This window comes from Vicia villosa, linkage group LG1 (genome assembly GCF_029867415.1).
Source record: "Vicia villosa cultivar HV-30 ecotype Madison, WI linkage group LG1, Vvil1.0, whole genome shotgun sequence".
Taxonomy (NCBI): Eukaryota; Viridiplantae; Streptophyta; class Magnoliopsida; order Fabales; family Fabaceae; genus Vicia; species Vicia villosa.
This window is the reverse complement of record NC_081180.1, coordinates 213922972-213939542: the sequence shown is the minus strand read 5'-3', so window position 1 is coordinate 213939542 and position 16571 is coordinate 213922972. Positions and strand designations below refer to the sequence as shown.

The 16571-nt window shown below is 33.9% G+C and overlaps 1 protein-coding gene across 1 annotated transcript; it reads right to left on the bottom strand.

Annotated features, from left to right (window-relative positions):
* Positions 1-9597: 9597 nt before the first annotated feature.
* Positions 9598-10856, bottom strand: LOC131622392 (nodulin-26-like). The gene is made up of 5 exons (XM_058893425.1): positions 10737-10856; positions 10424-10648; positions 10136-10333; positions 9944-10005; positions 9598-9808 (listed from the first exon to the last, which is right to left on the bottom strand). The coding sequence occupies exons 1-5, from the start codon at positions 10854-10856 to the stop codon at positions 9598-9600; spliced, it is 816 nt and encodes a 271-aa protein (XP_058749408.1).
* Positions 10857-16571: the final 5715 nt, after the last annotated feature.

Genomic DNA, 16571 nt, shown 5'->3' with positions numbered 1-16571 from the left:
AGATATTTCTTATTGATTTCTCTTTTCCCACTCAACCCAGAGTTGACGGTTATCTTTTATCCTTTTCCCACTCAACCCATAGTTGATGGTCCTCCTTTATTCAATCCAGAATTGATTCTTTTTCCCACTCAACCCAGAGTTGACGGTTATCTTTTATCCTTTTCCCTCTCACCCAGAGTTGACGAATATTTCTTATCGATTTCTCTTTTCCCACTCAACCCAGAGTTGACGGTTATCTTTTATCCTTTTCCCACTCAACCCAGAGTTGACGATATCTCTTGTTCTTTCCCACTCAACCTAGAGTTGACGGTTATCCTTTGTTCAATTCAGAATTTGATTCCTTTTCCCACTCAACCCAGAGTTGACGGTTATCTTTTGTCTTTTCCCACTCAACCTAGAGTTGACAGTTATCTTCTGTCTTTCCATCTCAACCCAGAGTTGACGATTACCTCTTATTCAACCTAGAGTTAACTTCCATTTATTCCTCAACCCAGAGTTGACCTAATTTTCCTTCTCGACCCAGAGTCGATGTCTATTTCATATTAACCCCGAGTTAATGTGCTTCAACTCAGAATTGATATCATTTTCACTCCAGTAAATCCCATTTTTCTCGAGGCAAATTTTCAGGTTCACTTGGTATTTAATCTTCTTCTACCTTGAATGCTCGAAAGGCTAGCGCCAATCTCTCCTTCAGGTTTAAGACGATTAAATAGGGGCAGCTGTTGCACCCCAAAATTTGCCCATCTAATTTTATTTCTATTGGGCTTATGGTTTCTCGTTCATTTGCATTCGCATTAGGTCATCTAACATAACTCATGCATTCATTAACCAATAACTTGGCACAAGGTAAATTATTCCCTCAAAGATGGCATATGGCGCTTAATCAAGGTCAGGGTTGGTTAGGTCTTTTGGGAACAATGCATTTATTTGGATTTCTTGAAGTACGACGTATTCGTTGTTTGTCATACAAGATTTAATATGGATTTGGAATGCAAGTTTGAAGTTGGTTTAAATTCAAAATTTGTTCAAAAGGATAGAAATCCCGATGATACAAGGCTTAGAACATTCATGAGATTCATTGGTTTACAAGCTACAACAAGTACAAAAAAAAATCAACATATTTATGAGGAAGTTCACCTTTCATTATCATTGGTCAAAATTCCATTCATTTCAAATACAACAAATTATGCCAAAAAAAATACAAGAGTTGACTAAAGTCAACAGTTGACTTTTGGTCAACTGTTGACCATTGACTTTGACTAGAACCGAAGACCATTGACCTTCTACAATTGACCTCCTAAAACTTGTCGCTTTTTAATTCTTCAATCAACCCATTTCATTTTAATCTTCATTTTGCTCCATGTCCAACAAAGCTTCTAAGAGTTCCAAGCATGACCGGATTCCCTTCGTGGCCTCAATCAGCCTGCATAACTTTGGTCCATTTCTAAAACTTCACTTACATCAAGTCATGATAGCCCTGTAGAAAATACACCAAGGATATTACACACAGGTTACAAAACAAATTGATCCATATCCCATACCTACAATTAACTGTCTAACAGAGCCCTAACCTCCCTTATAGCTAACTGTCAAAACCAATCACTCACGAATTTTATAACTAACCTGTAAACTCCATAACAGAATCTGTAACTACCTCATAACAGAATTCAGTCTGAAATAACCTCTAACCAAAACCAACTAACAGCATCCTAACCGATTTCTAACAGTCTTTAAACAAAAAAAATCAGTTACACAAGGATTCAACTGAAACAGAAACAGAACTAACAGAAAAATCAGAGAGAACTCACCTCTATATATCCTCAGCATCATTCACATTTGAGAGGCTTCACCATTTTTCCAAGTTCACTCTCATCTTCATCTTCACAACCTTCACACACTCTTCAGTTCTCTCTAACCCCTCGATTCCCCATTCATCCTCTCTTCATCTTCACTCTCCACATTCATCAACATACAATCTCTGCAAATCACCATCACCACAATCACCTTCAATCTTCAACTCTCTCCTTCAATCTCGCAACAAACAACAAAACAGAAGCTTAGCAAAGAAGAAGAAGAATCGTGAATAAAGAACAAAAACAGAGAGAAGCGAAGAACCAAGATTTCACCGGTAAGAAGTTTGCTTGAGATCAATTCTTCGAACTACCTCCATCATTCATCTTCAACAACTACTCTGCCTTCATCTTCCTCGGTCGATTCATCATCATCTTCACAACCAACGCCATCTCCAAATCTCCATCTTCTCTACACGATCTCCTTCACCTTCAGATATTCGCATCACCTTCGGGCACGAGAACCACACGCCTCCGACGCAAGAACATGAATCGGAAGCTCGGAGAAGATAACGAGGGATGAACGGAGAGGGCCAGAGGGAGCGAGCTTTGTTGTTCGCCGGAGACGAATTGAAAGGGAGGCCAGAGATGAGGAGGAACTATCGGTGCCGTTTCTCCGTTCACAAAGGAAAAGCTGAGCTCGGAATATGAATCGGCGCATCGCAGGTAACCCTAATTCCCAAATTCCTATTTCTTTTATTTCTAATAATTTGCTTTATCTTTATTAAAATCTTAATAAAAAAATCTGAATAACATGATGCTGGATTAAGACTATAACATTGGGCCACGATTGCCATCACACCCCCGATGTGGCCCATACTTTTTTGACAATTCTGAGACCAAGACAAAAATATACACTTCTTGGGCCTGATTCCTGTTCGCACCTCCTCTGGGCCCATATAACCTTTTTGGCATAGAAAAATCTGTAACAAAAACAATTCTCTTGGGCCAGATCTGGGCCCTGCGCCCTTTGCTAACTACACCATAATCTCGGTATTACACCCCCTGTTCATTGTTAGAATTAAGTTTTATTTAGTTTTTCTTCATTTTTTTTAGGTACTAAAAAGACTTAATAAAATACCATAAGATTACTAATCCTCTTTTAGGCTTTAATGCTCATTTTGACATAGAAAATAATCAATAGAAAATATTAGTTTTAGGCTATTTGTTTTAGTCTCTTACTTGATTTGTAATTCAATTCCTCTCATAAAAATCAATATAAAAATAGTAGTATCTTTAGGCCACTTTTGTACTATATTTTTTGGCTTGTTGCTTCATGCTTGTGTATAATTTGGTACCATTATATCATTCTCAATTTTGCTCATGTATCTTACTTATGACTTTTAATTGTGACTTTATTTTCATATCTCTTTTATTCCTAACTTTAGGTAGAAACCATGACAACATTAGAACTTAGAAGTTCCCATCATAACATTAGGCTAGTTATTCATTTTAGGCTAGTTTTCATTTCCTTTTTCTTTTCAACATTAAAACATTAACAAATAGAGATGCGAATCACATTAAGAAAGTGATAGAGAAATCAGTGGGATTCATTCCCTAATCTGTTTCTCAATCACTTAGTGGCATAGAAATGAGTGGGATTCATTCCCTAATCTGTTTCTCGGTCACTACTTAATGGGAGAGAAATGAGTGGGATTCATTCCCTAATCTGTTTCTCGAACATTAATTAATGGGAGAGAAATGAGTGGGATTCATTCCCTAATCTGTTTCTCGAACATTACATAATGGGGTAGAAATGAGTGGGATTCATTCCCTAATCTGCTTCTTGATCATTATACATTTTTATGTGATTCGAATCGCAAAGTAAATTCCCTTAAAAAACACTCAACCAAAAACACTTAAAACACTTAAGAAAGGCTCAGATCTAAACAAAGTAAGGAAGTGATGCGAAGCCTTGTATTGGGTTTTGTTCATCATGGAATTACATCTAAAAGACACAAACCAAGTTTCTCTCTTCTTTCTCTTGCCTCCGAGGCATTCTTTCTCTTGCCTTCAGGGCATTCTTTCTCCTAATCGGACACGTTATTTCCGCTCCATTCCCAGCTTAAGACTCCAGAGGTCGAGCAGCGGAGTGCGAATGTAACTTCGTCCACTAAAAAACACAAAAACAAACAAAACTAAAGAGCCGAACTACGGCGCTCTGATTCCTAAAAAGGATACGTAGGCATTGGGTCGCGGGGCCTAAGCGAGCACAACTATTTATAAACCTTATTTTCCCCGTGTTTCTTTTCTTTCATTTGCATGCATTCCCTTAGTGATTAATCTTTAGATTTACACACCCTTAGAATAGAACAAACATAAGTGGATCCTGTGGAGTACCACAGACGTGAGGGGTGCTAATACCTTCCCCTTGCGTAACCGACTTCTTACCTGATCTCTGGTCGCAAGACCTTTTCTTATCCTTTCTTTATTCCAGGTTTTCTGATATTCCTTTCCCTCGATGAGATAAATATATTAGTGGCGACTCTGTTCACATTTCGCGAGCGTGCGACAACGATCAGTATTCAAGAAGAAGAAAATGAAGATCAACTGAAGAAGCAATTCAAAACAGCGCTGTTGCTCTAAATCTTCTTTCGGAAGATGAAGATCAAATCAGAAGCAATCAACAATAGAGTTGTTGCTCTAAATCAGCTTAAGAAGATTTGAAGACGAAGATCAGCTTGAAGAAGCACTCAACATATGGAGATGATGCTCTTATTCTGCTTACCACCAAGAAGAAAAGATCTCGTTCAGAAGATGCACACAAGAAGACTCCAAAGATTATTCACTCACTTAGAGTGATTACTTGTCAATGTATCATATAGTTTGTACTTAGAATATCTGCTTATTAATAAACATTGTATTGAAACCAATTTAATTTGGTGACAATGCCTTTAGCGACCAAGTAAAGGTCAGAAGCTTGAGAACACAATGATGGTGGTCATTATGGAAATTCTCTTGGAGACCAAGTGAAGGTCAGAAGTCCAAGAGTCAATGGATGTTATATTTGTGGATCAGATCACTGAACATTCCATTGTAGTTAGTCACGAGAAGTTGGCATGTGCAGGGTTACTAGATTGATGAATGTTATATCTCATTGATATCACTGAACAGTTCAGTCATCTAGGGGTTAGTCACTCGCGAGTAGCTTGTGCAGGGTTAGTCACAACAGTTGGTTATGCAGGTTGTTAGTCAGGACGGTTGATTGTGCAGGTGTAATCAAGTTTGGTTATAGTGGATTAAGTCCTCTATTGAGAGGAAAGTCACCCGAGGAGGGTGGACTGGAGGTAGCCTTATTTAGAAGGTGAACCAGGATAAAAATGAATGTGTCTTTTACTTTCTGTACAATTCATTTAACTCAGAACATTCACGCAGAATATCTTCAGAACTGTAGTGAGATAAGTCAGAAGTTCTGATGATATAAAGAAGTTAAAATGAACATCTCATTGGTTATGCAACTCCATTTCAAACATGCTTCTGCAATTTTAAAGCATATCCAGAAGATGAGATATTAAGAGAAAGAAAAGAATTTAGAGAAAGGGAATTTTAATGTGATAAAGAACACAATTCAATTCCCCCCGCCTTTCTTGTGTTTTTCTCATCCTTCAGTTAGATTTTCTTCTTTTACAATTAAAAATATAAAAATATGTTTTAATTAGATTTTTTAGACTTTTATTTTTATATTAAAAATACCAAAAATATTAGATAGATTAGTGTTTCAATCCCAAACTATAGGTCCATTGTACATAATATTATTAGGATTTAGAATACCCTCATTCATAATACAATTAGGTTTCTTTTTTCTCTTTTCAACCTTCAAAACGCGTAATAATTTCAAACTCTTAAAAAGGTAAAGAAGGGTGAGGATCCTTGCATTGAGATTTAATTCATCATTATCTGCATCAAAAAACACCCAACAAAACACATAAAACACTTAATAAATTTCAAACTCTTAAAAAGTAGAGAAAGGTGAGTATCCTTGCATTTGGATTTAATTCATCATTATCTACGTCAAAAAACACTCAACCAATTTTCTCTCTTCTTTCTCGCCTTCAGGGCTTTCTTTCCGTTAAAAGGACATGTTACTTCCTTTCGATCATAGATAGGTAGCACATAAGACTCCACCCAACGAGCAGCTGTCCTAATGCTAGAATGCGAATGTAATTTCGTCCATTAAAAACAGAAATAAACTAAAAATATTGAGCCTAGCTACGGCGCTCTGGTTCTTGAAAGGGGTACGTAGGCATTGGGTCGCGGGGCCTGAACGAGCACAATTTTGTAAATATTTCCTTCTTTTCCCCTAATTTTCTTTTCTCTTCTTTTTTACAGTTTTCCTTAGCACTAGACTTTAAACTCTTAGATAACACAACCTTAGATTAGAAGCAAGCATGAGTGGATCCTGTGTAGTACCACAAACGTGAGGGGTGCTGATACCTTCCCCTAGGGGTGATCAAAACCAAACCAACCCAATAGAAAACCTCAAACCAAACCAAACCAAACCGAAACCGCAAAAAAACGCATTTGGTTCGGATTAGTTTGGGTCATCTTTTAACAAAACCGCATGGTTCGGTTTGGTTTGCGGTTTGTATTTTAAAAACCGAACCAAACCGAATCAAAACGCATTATGTTACAACCTAACTTTTACTTAACTCACATTCAACCCAAACTTAAATCTATAATACCTTAACCTTTTGTTACGAACAATTTTCTCATCCTTACACATGATTTTAGTCCCGATCTTCTCAAATCTCTAATAGCATTATCGCGTCTTCTTTGCCACATACATCTTCCCTCTTTTTCTATAATCTATACTCTCTTGTATTCTTTCTTTTTCACCTTCTCATTTTTAGACAAATGTTCCCTATTTCAGTTTCGTTTTTATTGCACATCTTCTTCTCTAATCTCTCAACTCTTTTGTTTTTTCTTTTTCACCTTCACTAATCTCTCGTATCTTCTATTTTTTTGTTTCATTCTAATAATTTTTATATTGTTTTATACTATTATTTTATGTTTATTATTCCACTTTTGTCTAATTTAATTTTTACATATTAAATAGAAAGTTATTGTCAAAATATGACGGGTTTTGTTGTTATTTAATAGTGTATGAATGTCTCAATACAAAGTTATGTTATCATCTATATGTATTTGAATGGTTCAATAAAATATTTGTAAAAAACCGAACCAACCGCACCGAACCAAACCGCATTAGGTTAGGTTGGTTTGGTTTGGTTCGGATTTTTTTTAAAAGCCAACCGAACCAAACCAAACCGCACGATTTTTTCTCTTGCGGTTCGGATGATTTTTTTCGTCAAAACCGCCCAAACCGCACCGTGATCACCCCTACCTTCCCCTTGCGTAACCGACTTCCTTACTTGATCTTTGCTCATAAGCCCTTTTTATTATCCTTTCTTTCTTTAGGGTTTTCTCGATATTTTCCCTTTTCTACGAAGATAAATAAAGTTCGGTGGCAACTCTGTTTTTTACGAGCAAGTAGTTAGTTTTTTCGTGGGGGTGCGACAACAGGTCCCATTGGGCGTGCCAATTTGTTTACGCTAGAAACTCGTAAACAATCGCTAGTCCTCCAAAATAGTTATATTTTGGTTGCTCGCAGGATCGACTAGATTGATCCTAGGACATGGTCTAGTTTTTGAAATTTTGATGTTTGTGTTGTATACTTTCTTTGATTGTTTGTGGGTAATTTGTAAGTAAAGACAGAAAGCTTCAAAAAGGATAAAATAAATGCAGAAACATTAAAGGTCTTCATTTCGAAAGGAAAAGAATGGTGAAAAACTTTGGTGAAAATAAAGGTAAACTTGTCAAAAGACTGATAATTAATTAAAACGGTGGTAATTCTTACGTACATTTCTCGATACACTTTGATACTTTGAGTATAATTGAGGATTTGTACAGATTTGAGCACACTAAAATCTAATGCTAGTATTCAAATTTATACTAATTCGACCCTAACGACCTTTTTCTAATGGAATGCCACGTTATTCGTTTGCATGCTCCTCGATCTCTAAGGCCTCCACGTGTTTTTTTATAAGACCAATCATTTGATTTGAATCTTCTTCCGTTCGAGGCGCCAAAATCAATTAACGTGACCGTAAAAGCTTATTCTAAAAAGCTTCAAAATATTCTAAGTCTTTATCTTCATATTTGAGAATACCCTCTTCGATAGTAACTTCACAAGATAAAAACCTCTTCAAATGTTTGATATTTCTCATAGGCTTCATGAGCTAGATTTTGCATCTTTTCTTCAATAATTTTCACCTTCATATCAAGAGCCCCATGTCAAATAGTTCTTTTCTGAAATATCAAGAGCCCTAAAATCCAATTTCGTAAGATTTGACATACTTAGTTCTATCATAACAAATACGAAATACCAAGTATTATATATTATAATGAGACCATTATAATAAAGATAATATTAAATATTTATATTAAAAATAACATTTTTGTAAATTTCATTATTTAAAATAACACAATAGTAAATATAAGAATTTATAAATTCCGGTATTTTAAAATAACAACTAATAATCTAGAGTGTTGACTTTAACTGAGAAAAAAATTCTCAACTTCCTTGCTTATGAGGAAATAAAATTTCTTGTTCCATCTTAAACCAAAAATTGCAAATGAAGCCTTACAAGTTCTTCAGGAACTATACAATGTTATGTTGTTATCCTCCGGGAATGTTTTACTTTATAAATTCTTCAGGAATTATATAAATGATTTGTTTCAAACAATTATCTAAAAATTATAATTATCCTTCTGGGATGCGTTAAAATTATTTGTGTTATTCTTCTAGAATGACAATCTCTTGGCAACTTTTTAAAATTACAAAAAGTCATCACTAATAGTATATTTTTCTAATATTGAACAAAGGTTGGATAAATTATATACCTGAATAAATTAATTTTGTGCGACTTTATCATGATTATAAAACCAATCTCTATTATTACAACATATGATTCTAAAATGTTTGAAAAATTGAAACATTATTTCAATTAATTAGAATTAAACAATCAGCTGACCTACATAAAAACTTTAAATCATTGAATCAATAAAATTACTGAATATAATATGTATCAGTACAGTGAGTGTTTTTTCTTTCAGAAACATATTTCATAAATATAAAAAAACAAATCTCCTCAGGATCATCATTAAGTCATACAAATATAATTCAGTAAAACATTATTATCGTAAATAATTAAATGTTCTTAAAATATAATTTATACGAGATGGAAGCGAAAAAATCATATTTGAGAGCTTCATGTTGATAACGTATTATGAAATTATAGAAAACAATATGGAGATCAAAGAAATAGAGAGAAGGTAATATAGTATTATCTTCTTCAAAAAGTACACTTTACATTGCGATGTTGATCTTATTTATAGGACCCAAGGGAGATGAAAAATCACAACCATTAATATGAAATAGGAAGATGAAAAAGAAGAATTACGATGGACATCCACTTTTATTCATAACAAAAGTAGTTTTTTCGTACAGTTGCAGGTAAATACATTGTGATTTTTTCAAGGAGAAAACTTACCTACAATTCCTTATGTGTGGTTTATGCTATTTGTCAATGAAAATATGACAAGTGTACTATAACATCATTTAAGGAGTGAAAATCGTAGAAAATTGCACTTGTAAGAGGAAATTATATACTTAAGAAATTGTATAATTTCTAAGTATTCTCCTTTTTTTAATGACAAAATGAACATCTTTTTATAATCAATAGGTTCACTTGCTTCCCATTTCTTTAAGGAATGAACTACTCTTTGTGAGCTCACGTACTGGTTTCTTTGAAATTCTGATAAAAGTATACGCCCATGTACCGGCCAAAGCTCCTAGAATAGGTGAAACCACATAAATCCATATTCCTCTATATTCGTGGTGCATAATAGCTGGACCTAAACTTCTGACAGGATTCATTGATGCTCCTGTGATTGGTCTGTCAAATATATTTTGAATCAAAAAGTTTAACGTTTCTCAAAATAACATGTAACATCTAAATTTTATTTAAAAATATTCAAAATTTGTTGTACTTAATTATTTATAACATTTAGTAATATCTTAAGATTAATACCCAGCAAACAACACGTTTAGAATAATTGCAGATCCAACTGCAAGTCCAGCCAATTCACCGACCTGAAGAAATAAACAAAATTACAAAAATTTAAACAAAAGTGGCCGATTTTCATTGACCAACTACTTATTTAAAGTTTTTTACTTTTATTATTATAAACATCGTTGAATCCTTTCTTAAGTAAAAGCTTACCGCTCTGTCATCGGTGGCAACTCCTGAAATGATGAACATAAGATAGAAAGTAATTATAAATTCAATGATAAGAGCTTGGAGGTTAGATCCGGCTGGAAGTGTTCCCACAAAGCGGTTTTCTTTGCCAGTAAATATAAGTTTGAGAGCCCCACTTGCAAGTAGTGACCCAACGAGTTGAGCAATAATATATGGTGGTACCTGCATATCAAAATCAAATTAAAATTAATAGTTAAATTTTTTTTATTAAAAAAAAATACTCTCTTGTAAAGACTTTGTTTACTAATTCACCTGCACTAATGGAAATCTTTTGGTAGATGCATGAGCAATTGTGACAGCAGGATTAAAATGAGCACCAGAGATATGACCAAGAGAATATACCAATACCACAACACAAAGTCCCCAAACAATTGCAATTCCAGGAAGTGTTACTGCATTATCATTGTTAAGATTTGTAACTACAGAACCACATCCAACAAATATTAAGAAGAATGTTCCCACCACCTCGGCTACCAACTATATTCAACAATAAACACAATCATAATATAATTTTAATTAATATATTATGTACAACAATTTAACTTTTTAAACATCATAAAATCACCTTCTGCAACAGAGGAACAGGATCTTCAATGCTTGAGTTATCACACATTTTTATTGCATCATCATTTTCATTTAAAACTACCTTGATGTTTTCATTGCAAGTTGAATTATCACCCTCCATGTTTGATAAAAATTAATAAAGAATAAACTTAAGAAGATAACTTATATTAAATAAGTTTGCTCTGCTTATCGGAATAAAAATGATGAATGAAGAATTGAGATAGAACACCACCAATTTATAGGGCTTAAAGTTACTTAATGTTTAATGATATGGTTGACAGGATATATATGCTTTTAATTTGATAAAATGAGTTGGCAAAACAAAATCTAAAGATAGATATTGGGCTTTAAATAAATTTTGTTAATTTGATAAAGTTAGACCTGAATTAAATAACAAAATTCTAACTATATAAAATGCAATGCAATATATTTTCTTTTATTAAGATACTTGTGACAATACTCTTTACAACCCACATATTAGTTTTGAGTCTTTTACACATTTAAGGCTTAATTTATCATTATTATTATTATTATTATGGTTTATATATTTTGATATTATTTTATATATTTGAAATAATATACCTCTCAAAATTTTCCAATGCAAACCTTCTTTCATGTTGACATAATTGGAAACAAAATAACTCTATCACTACAAGAAAATATCCTTAAATGTATTTTATCTAGAACCTAAATTCACCGCCGAAGTAATACATTAATTATATACATATGACTAATTGATAGGTAATCACATATTTTTTACGATGGCATTGTTTACCAAGGCCAGACGGATATACGATGGCATTTTTTAAGAACTACTGGGAGCTGTTGAAAGAGGACATTCTGAAATTTGTGGCTGACTTCCATTCGAACATGACTCTTACCAAGGCATATACTTCCTCCTTCATCACTTTAATTCCGAAAGTAAAAAACCCTTAATCTCTTTTGGAGTATCGGCCTATATGTTTGGTAGGATGCCTACAAAAAAATTTATCTAAGTTACTTGCTGAAAGGTTAAAGGAAGTTATAGGAAGGCTGATTTCGACCAAACAGAGTGTGTTTATTAAGAGTAGGAATATTCTTGATGGTGTTTTAATGGTTAACGAGGTGCTGGACTTGGCAAAAAGAGAGGAGAGGAAGTCTTTAGTGTTAAAGGTGGACTACAAGAAAGCTTATGATAGTGTCAATTGGGAGTTCCTTCGATTCATCATGAAGAAGATTGGGTTTGGTACAAAATGGCTAAAATGGATGGAGGCGACAATTTTTACAAGTACAATGGCTGTTATAGTTAACGGTAGTTGCGCCGATGACTTCAAAGTCGAACGTGGGTTACGGCAAGGGGATCCTCTAACCCCTCTTTTATTCGTTATTGTGATGGAATATTTGACAAGACTAATGGAGAAAGCCATGGAGTTGGAGGTGTATGAAGGTTTCCATGTGGGAGAACACAGTAGAGTTGGCATCCTACATTTCACGGATGATACGATAATATTTGGTAATGGAGAAGTACACAACCTGTGGAGCTTGCAGGCAATGCTTAGGGGATTTGAGATAATGTCGGGTCTTAAAGTTAATTTTAGCAAGAGCAATATCTACGGTATCAACCTGATTTCTAGAAGTTTAACTATGTTGTCGGCATTCTTGAATTGTCATATTGGTGCCATGCCTTTTAAATTTCTAGGGGTTATGGTTGGAGGTAACCCGAGAAAGATCAGTATGTGGAAGGAAGTCATAGAGGATGTTAGAAGAAGATTGGACAAGTGGCGTGGGAGATTCCTATTAGTGGGAGGAAGGGTGACGCTTATTAATTTTGTGTTAAATGATGTTTCTATCTACTCTTTCTTTTTACCGTGCTCCAAAGAACGTGTTAAAGGAGTTAAGTCGAATTCAAAGAAGATTTCTGTGGGGAGGGTGGACGGAGGTAAACGAATAAATTGGGTCAATTGGCGTAACGTTTGTAAACCAAAGGAGGAAGGCGGGTTGGGCATAAGAGACGTCGGGTGTATGAATATGGATTTACTCATGAAGTGAAAATGGCGTAATATTAAAGAGGAAGATGTGATATGGTCGGCATTGCTTAAGTATAGATACTCTAAGCTGAAGGTCAAGATGTTTGCTAACGACAAAAATGATATTTCAAAGAGAGACTCCATATGGTGGCGAGACCTTATCTTGATCAATGATTGTGGTGAATCGAACGGCCTTTCTGTTTCTGATTTGATAAAGTGCATGATTCGAAACGGAGAAGATACTTCCTTTATGTTCAGCAGATGGGTGGGGAACCAAACAATCTCGGAGGCTTACTCGGAGCTGTACATGTTTGCGGCTCATTCTCTTATGACCGTGAAAGATGCTAGTAGGTGGGAGGAATCAGCTTGGGTTTGGAATGAGACAAGTTGGACTACTGAGCATAGTGAAGAGGAAACGCGACTGCTGGAAGTGTAGCAATGTAGTCCGGTTCAGAATGGAAGTGATGAGTTCTTTTGGGCAGCAAACGAAGATGAAGGTTTTTCTGTTAAAAGCTGCGCAGTGGAGATAAGGAAAAGAGTCGTGGTTGTGGGGCTGCAGGCTACGGTTTTTCATAAGCTTGGATTCATATGGAAGCTGAAAGTTCCATCTAAAGTTAGCATCTTCGCTTGGAGGTTCATTTTGGGAAGACTTTCAACTCAAGATCAACTGAAACACCGAGGTATTTTGATAGATAATAGGGACTGAGATTGTGTTTTCTGTTTCAATGACTTGGACAGCTCCAATCACCTGTTCGAGCATTGTCCTTATACGATAAAAATTTGGGAAAAGGTTGGCGCTTAGTTGGGAATTTCGGAGAAGTTAACGATTGAGGAGCTGCAGAATTTTGGAGACAATTTTGATAACATTAAGGCCTTAGAAGAACGATTAACTGTGGGAATCATTTGGTTAGCGGTAGTTTGGAATCTTTGGATGACAAGAAACGCTATCTTATTCAATGATCACATCTTTAACTTCGACGAATGTTATAGTGCGATTGTTCTCGCTTCTTGGAAGTGGTTTAGAATAGTTAATGTTTCTTCTACGGTTTGTAATTATCATTATCGAAACATTTTAACTCTTTCTTGTATAAAGAGGTAAGTGGCTTGCTCTTGTATCTTTCTTGTGATTAATATACCATTATCTATTGGAAAAAAACATATTTTTTACGTTTTGGTTTGTTTTACAAATTTTCTAGAATTGAATTGGTTTTTATTTTATCTTATTTATTGTGTGATTTTTTAAAGTAATAATTATGATTTTATTAAAATTATTTGATTTCATGATGAAATATCTATATTTCAATTACAATTTGAAAATAAATTAAAACTAAATAAAGGCTAAATAAAAATAAAGGTTTTTTAACTCATTAATATTATAAATAAAAGAATTTTCAATTTTTAAGTAAAAAAATTATTTGATTTCATGATGAAATATCTATATTATAGATACAATTTGAAAAATAAATTATAACTAAATAAAGACAAAATAAAAATAAACTTTGTTTTTTTAACTCATTATTATTAATAATAAAAGAATTTTCAATTTTTAAATTAAAAAATTAAATTCACTCTATTATTTTAGCTCTCTCAAACTAAAATTTTAAATATTTTTCTCCTCTCAAAATATGATACTCTCACCAAATGTAACATAAATAAAAAAATTTCCAGTTTTAAAATAAAAAAATTAAACTCTATCCATTATTTTGTCTCTCTCAAACTATAATCATTCCATATTTTTCTATATGTTCTTTATAATTAAATGTAGGATTAAATGTATAAACTCCCTGTAATGTTAGCGAGTTTTGTTTTTAGTCCCTGGTAAAGTTATTTTTGCAATCCCCCCTTGTTGTTTCTAGATTCCCTCAAGGGACCCCTGACTGCCACATTGCATCAAAGATTCTATTGCTGCCTACGTGGCAGTCCACGTGGATTTTTTTATAATTATTTTATAATTCCACGTGGAATAAATATTTTTTTTAAAAATTTTTTTCATTATATTTAAAGAAAATTATTTTTTTTTTAATAATTTTGTTACTTCTTTTATTATGAGGGGGTAAATAAAAATTCGCTAATATTACAGGAGGATATTCATAATAAAATTATTAAAAAAATAAATTTTAAAAAAAAGTTTAAAAAAAAAGTAAAATATATTTATTTTTTTAAAATAAATATTTATTCCACGTGAAATTTAAAAATAATTTAAAATTAAAATAAAAAATCCACGTGGACTGCCACGTAGGCAGCAAGAGAAAATATTTTCTACTATGTGGCAGTCAGGGGGGTCCTTGAGGGAATCTAGAAATTACAAGGGGCTGATTACAAAAAAAAATTCCAGGGGCCAAAAACAAAACTCGCTAACATTACAGGGGGTTTTATATATTTAACCCTTAAATATACGAATAATTAAAACATTCCAATTTTAAAATAAAAAATTAAACTAACTCTATTATTTTCTCTCTTCTAAATTAAGGTCTTTTTTTCTCTCTCTCAAATTATGATAGGAATCTCCTCTCTCAAGAGTTACTTTAAAGAAACGAATAAAGATATTAATAATCAATGACGAAGGTCAAGATACAATTGAAATTAAAAATGTCGTTTATAAAATAGTTTTTCGTAATATTTAATAGTTATTTGTTTACTTATTTATCAAAAACTATATGATTTTAAATATTATACTTAATACACGTCTAAATTTTAGATTAAATTATATTATACTATAAGTTTATTTGTAATTTTTTTACATTATATTGATTTATAAAATGTTTTTGCATCACACATGTCGGTGTCGAATTTTATTAATTTGATAAAATTTGAACTGGATTAAATAACACAAATTTAGTTATAGAAAATGAAACGCAATACATTTTCTTTTGTTAACATACTTGTGACAGTATTCTTTACAACACCATACTTTTTTTTTGGAAAAAAGGAGGGCCTAAGCACGAGAGCAACGAAATTACACGCACACTAACCTATCTCTACAAGCACCTCTAGCATCCTCCTGAATCAATCTCACAATGCAGTCAGGCGCATCATGATATTGAACCATGTCATTTCGAATTCCACATCCCACAGTAGCAAGCACATCAGCACATTTGTTCGCCTCTCTATACGAGTGACAAATAACCTTTTTGTCCATCGGATCAATAATCCGACAGATCTGATTAAGAAGAGCTAAGCTCTCAATCATGTCAGAGCATCTCTTCTCAAGAGCCTTAAGGACCTTAGTGGAAACCACATTCATCTCCACTTTGACACTATCCCAACCCTTAAGGAGTTTTAGACCTTCATATAAACCCCATAATTCTGCCATGAACGCATTACACTTACCCAGATACTTCGCAAAACCAATAATCATAATCCCTTTATCATCCCTTATCACACCCCCACAGCCTGATCTCGAGCCATTCTTGCAAGCTCCATCCACATTAAGCTTTAACCAACCCCTCTGAGGTGGACGCCAAGAGATCCGGTGAACCACTCGAGTTTGCTCCATGACCACCTTGTTCAGAAGCATCGCCTCCTCATACTCCGCAACTCTTTGCCTGATATAATCACCCGAATCAAATGGCCTAAGGTACCCATCACAGTGATTTTACTTGTCCCTCCACATTCATAAGGAGCTACAACTAGTAGCCAAAAAACAGGGCCACTCCTTGTCCACCCTTTCCTTCTCCTTGAGATTAAACTTTATCCATTGTTGCAAGTTCAACGTAAAGAATTGGTGCACAAGATTACTAGGCACTTGTTAGAACAAGAATTGTTCTGATCAATATTCTTAGTTTTGATGATAATAATGTATATGAATTTTGTATAAGATAATGTGGTAC

Excerpts from the sequence above, each read along its gene's own strand:
- LOC131622392 (XM_058893425.1), bottom strand. The coding sequence starts at position 10,856 with ATGGAGGGTGATAATTCAACTTGCAATGAAAACATCAAGGTAGTTTTA. Across the intron at positions 10,649-10,736 it reads CTGTTCCTCTGTTGCAGAAG|TTGGTAGCCGAGGTGGTGGG; the intron begins GTGATTTTATGA and ends TGTTGAATATAG. Across the intron at positions 9,809-9,943 it reads CTAAACGTGTTGTTTGCTGG|ACCAATCACAGGAGCATCAA; the intron begins GTATTAATCTTA and ends TATATTTGACAG.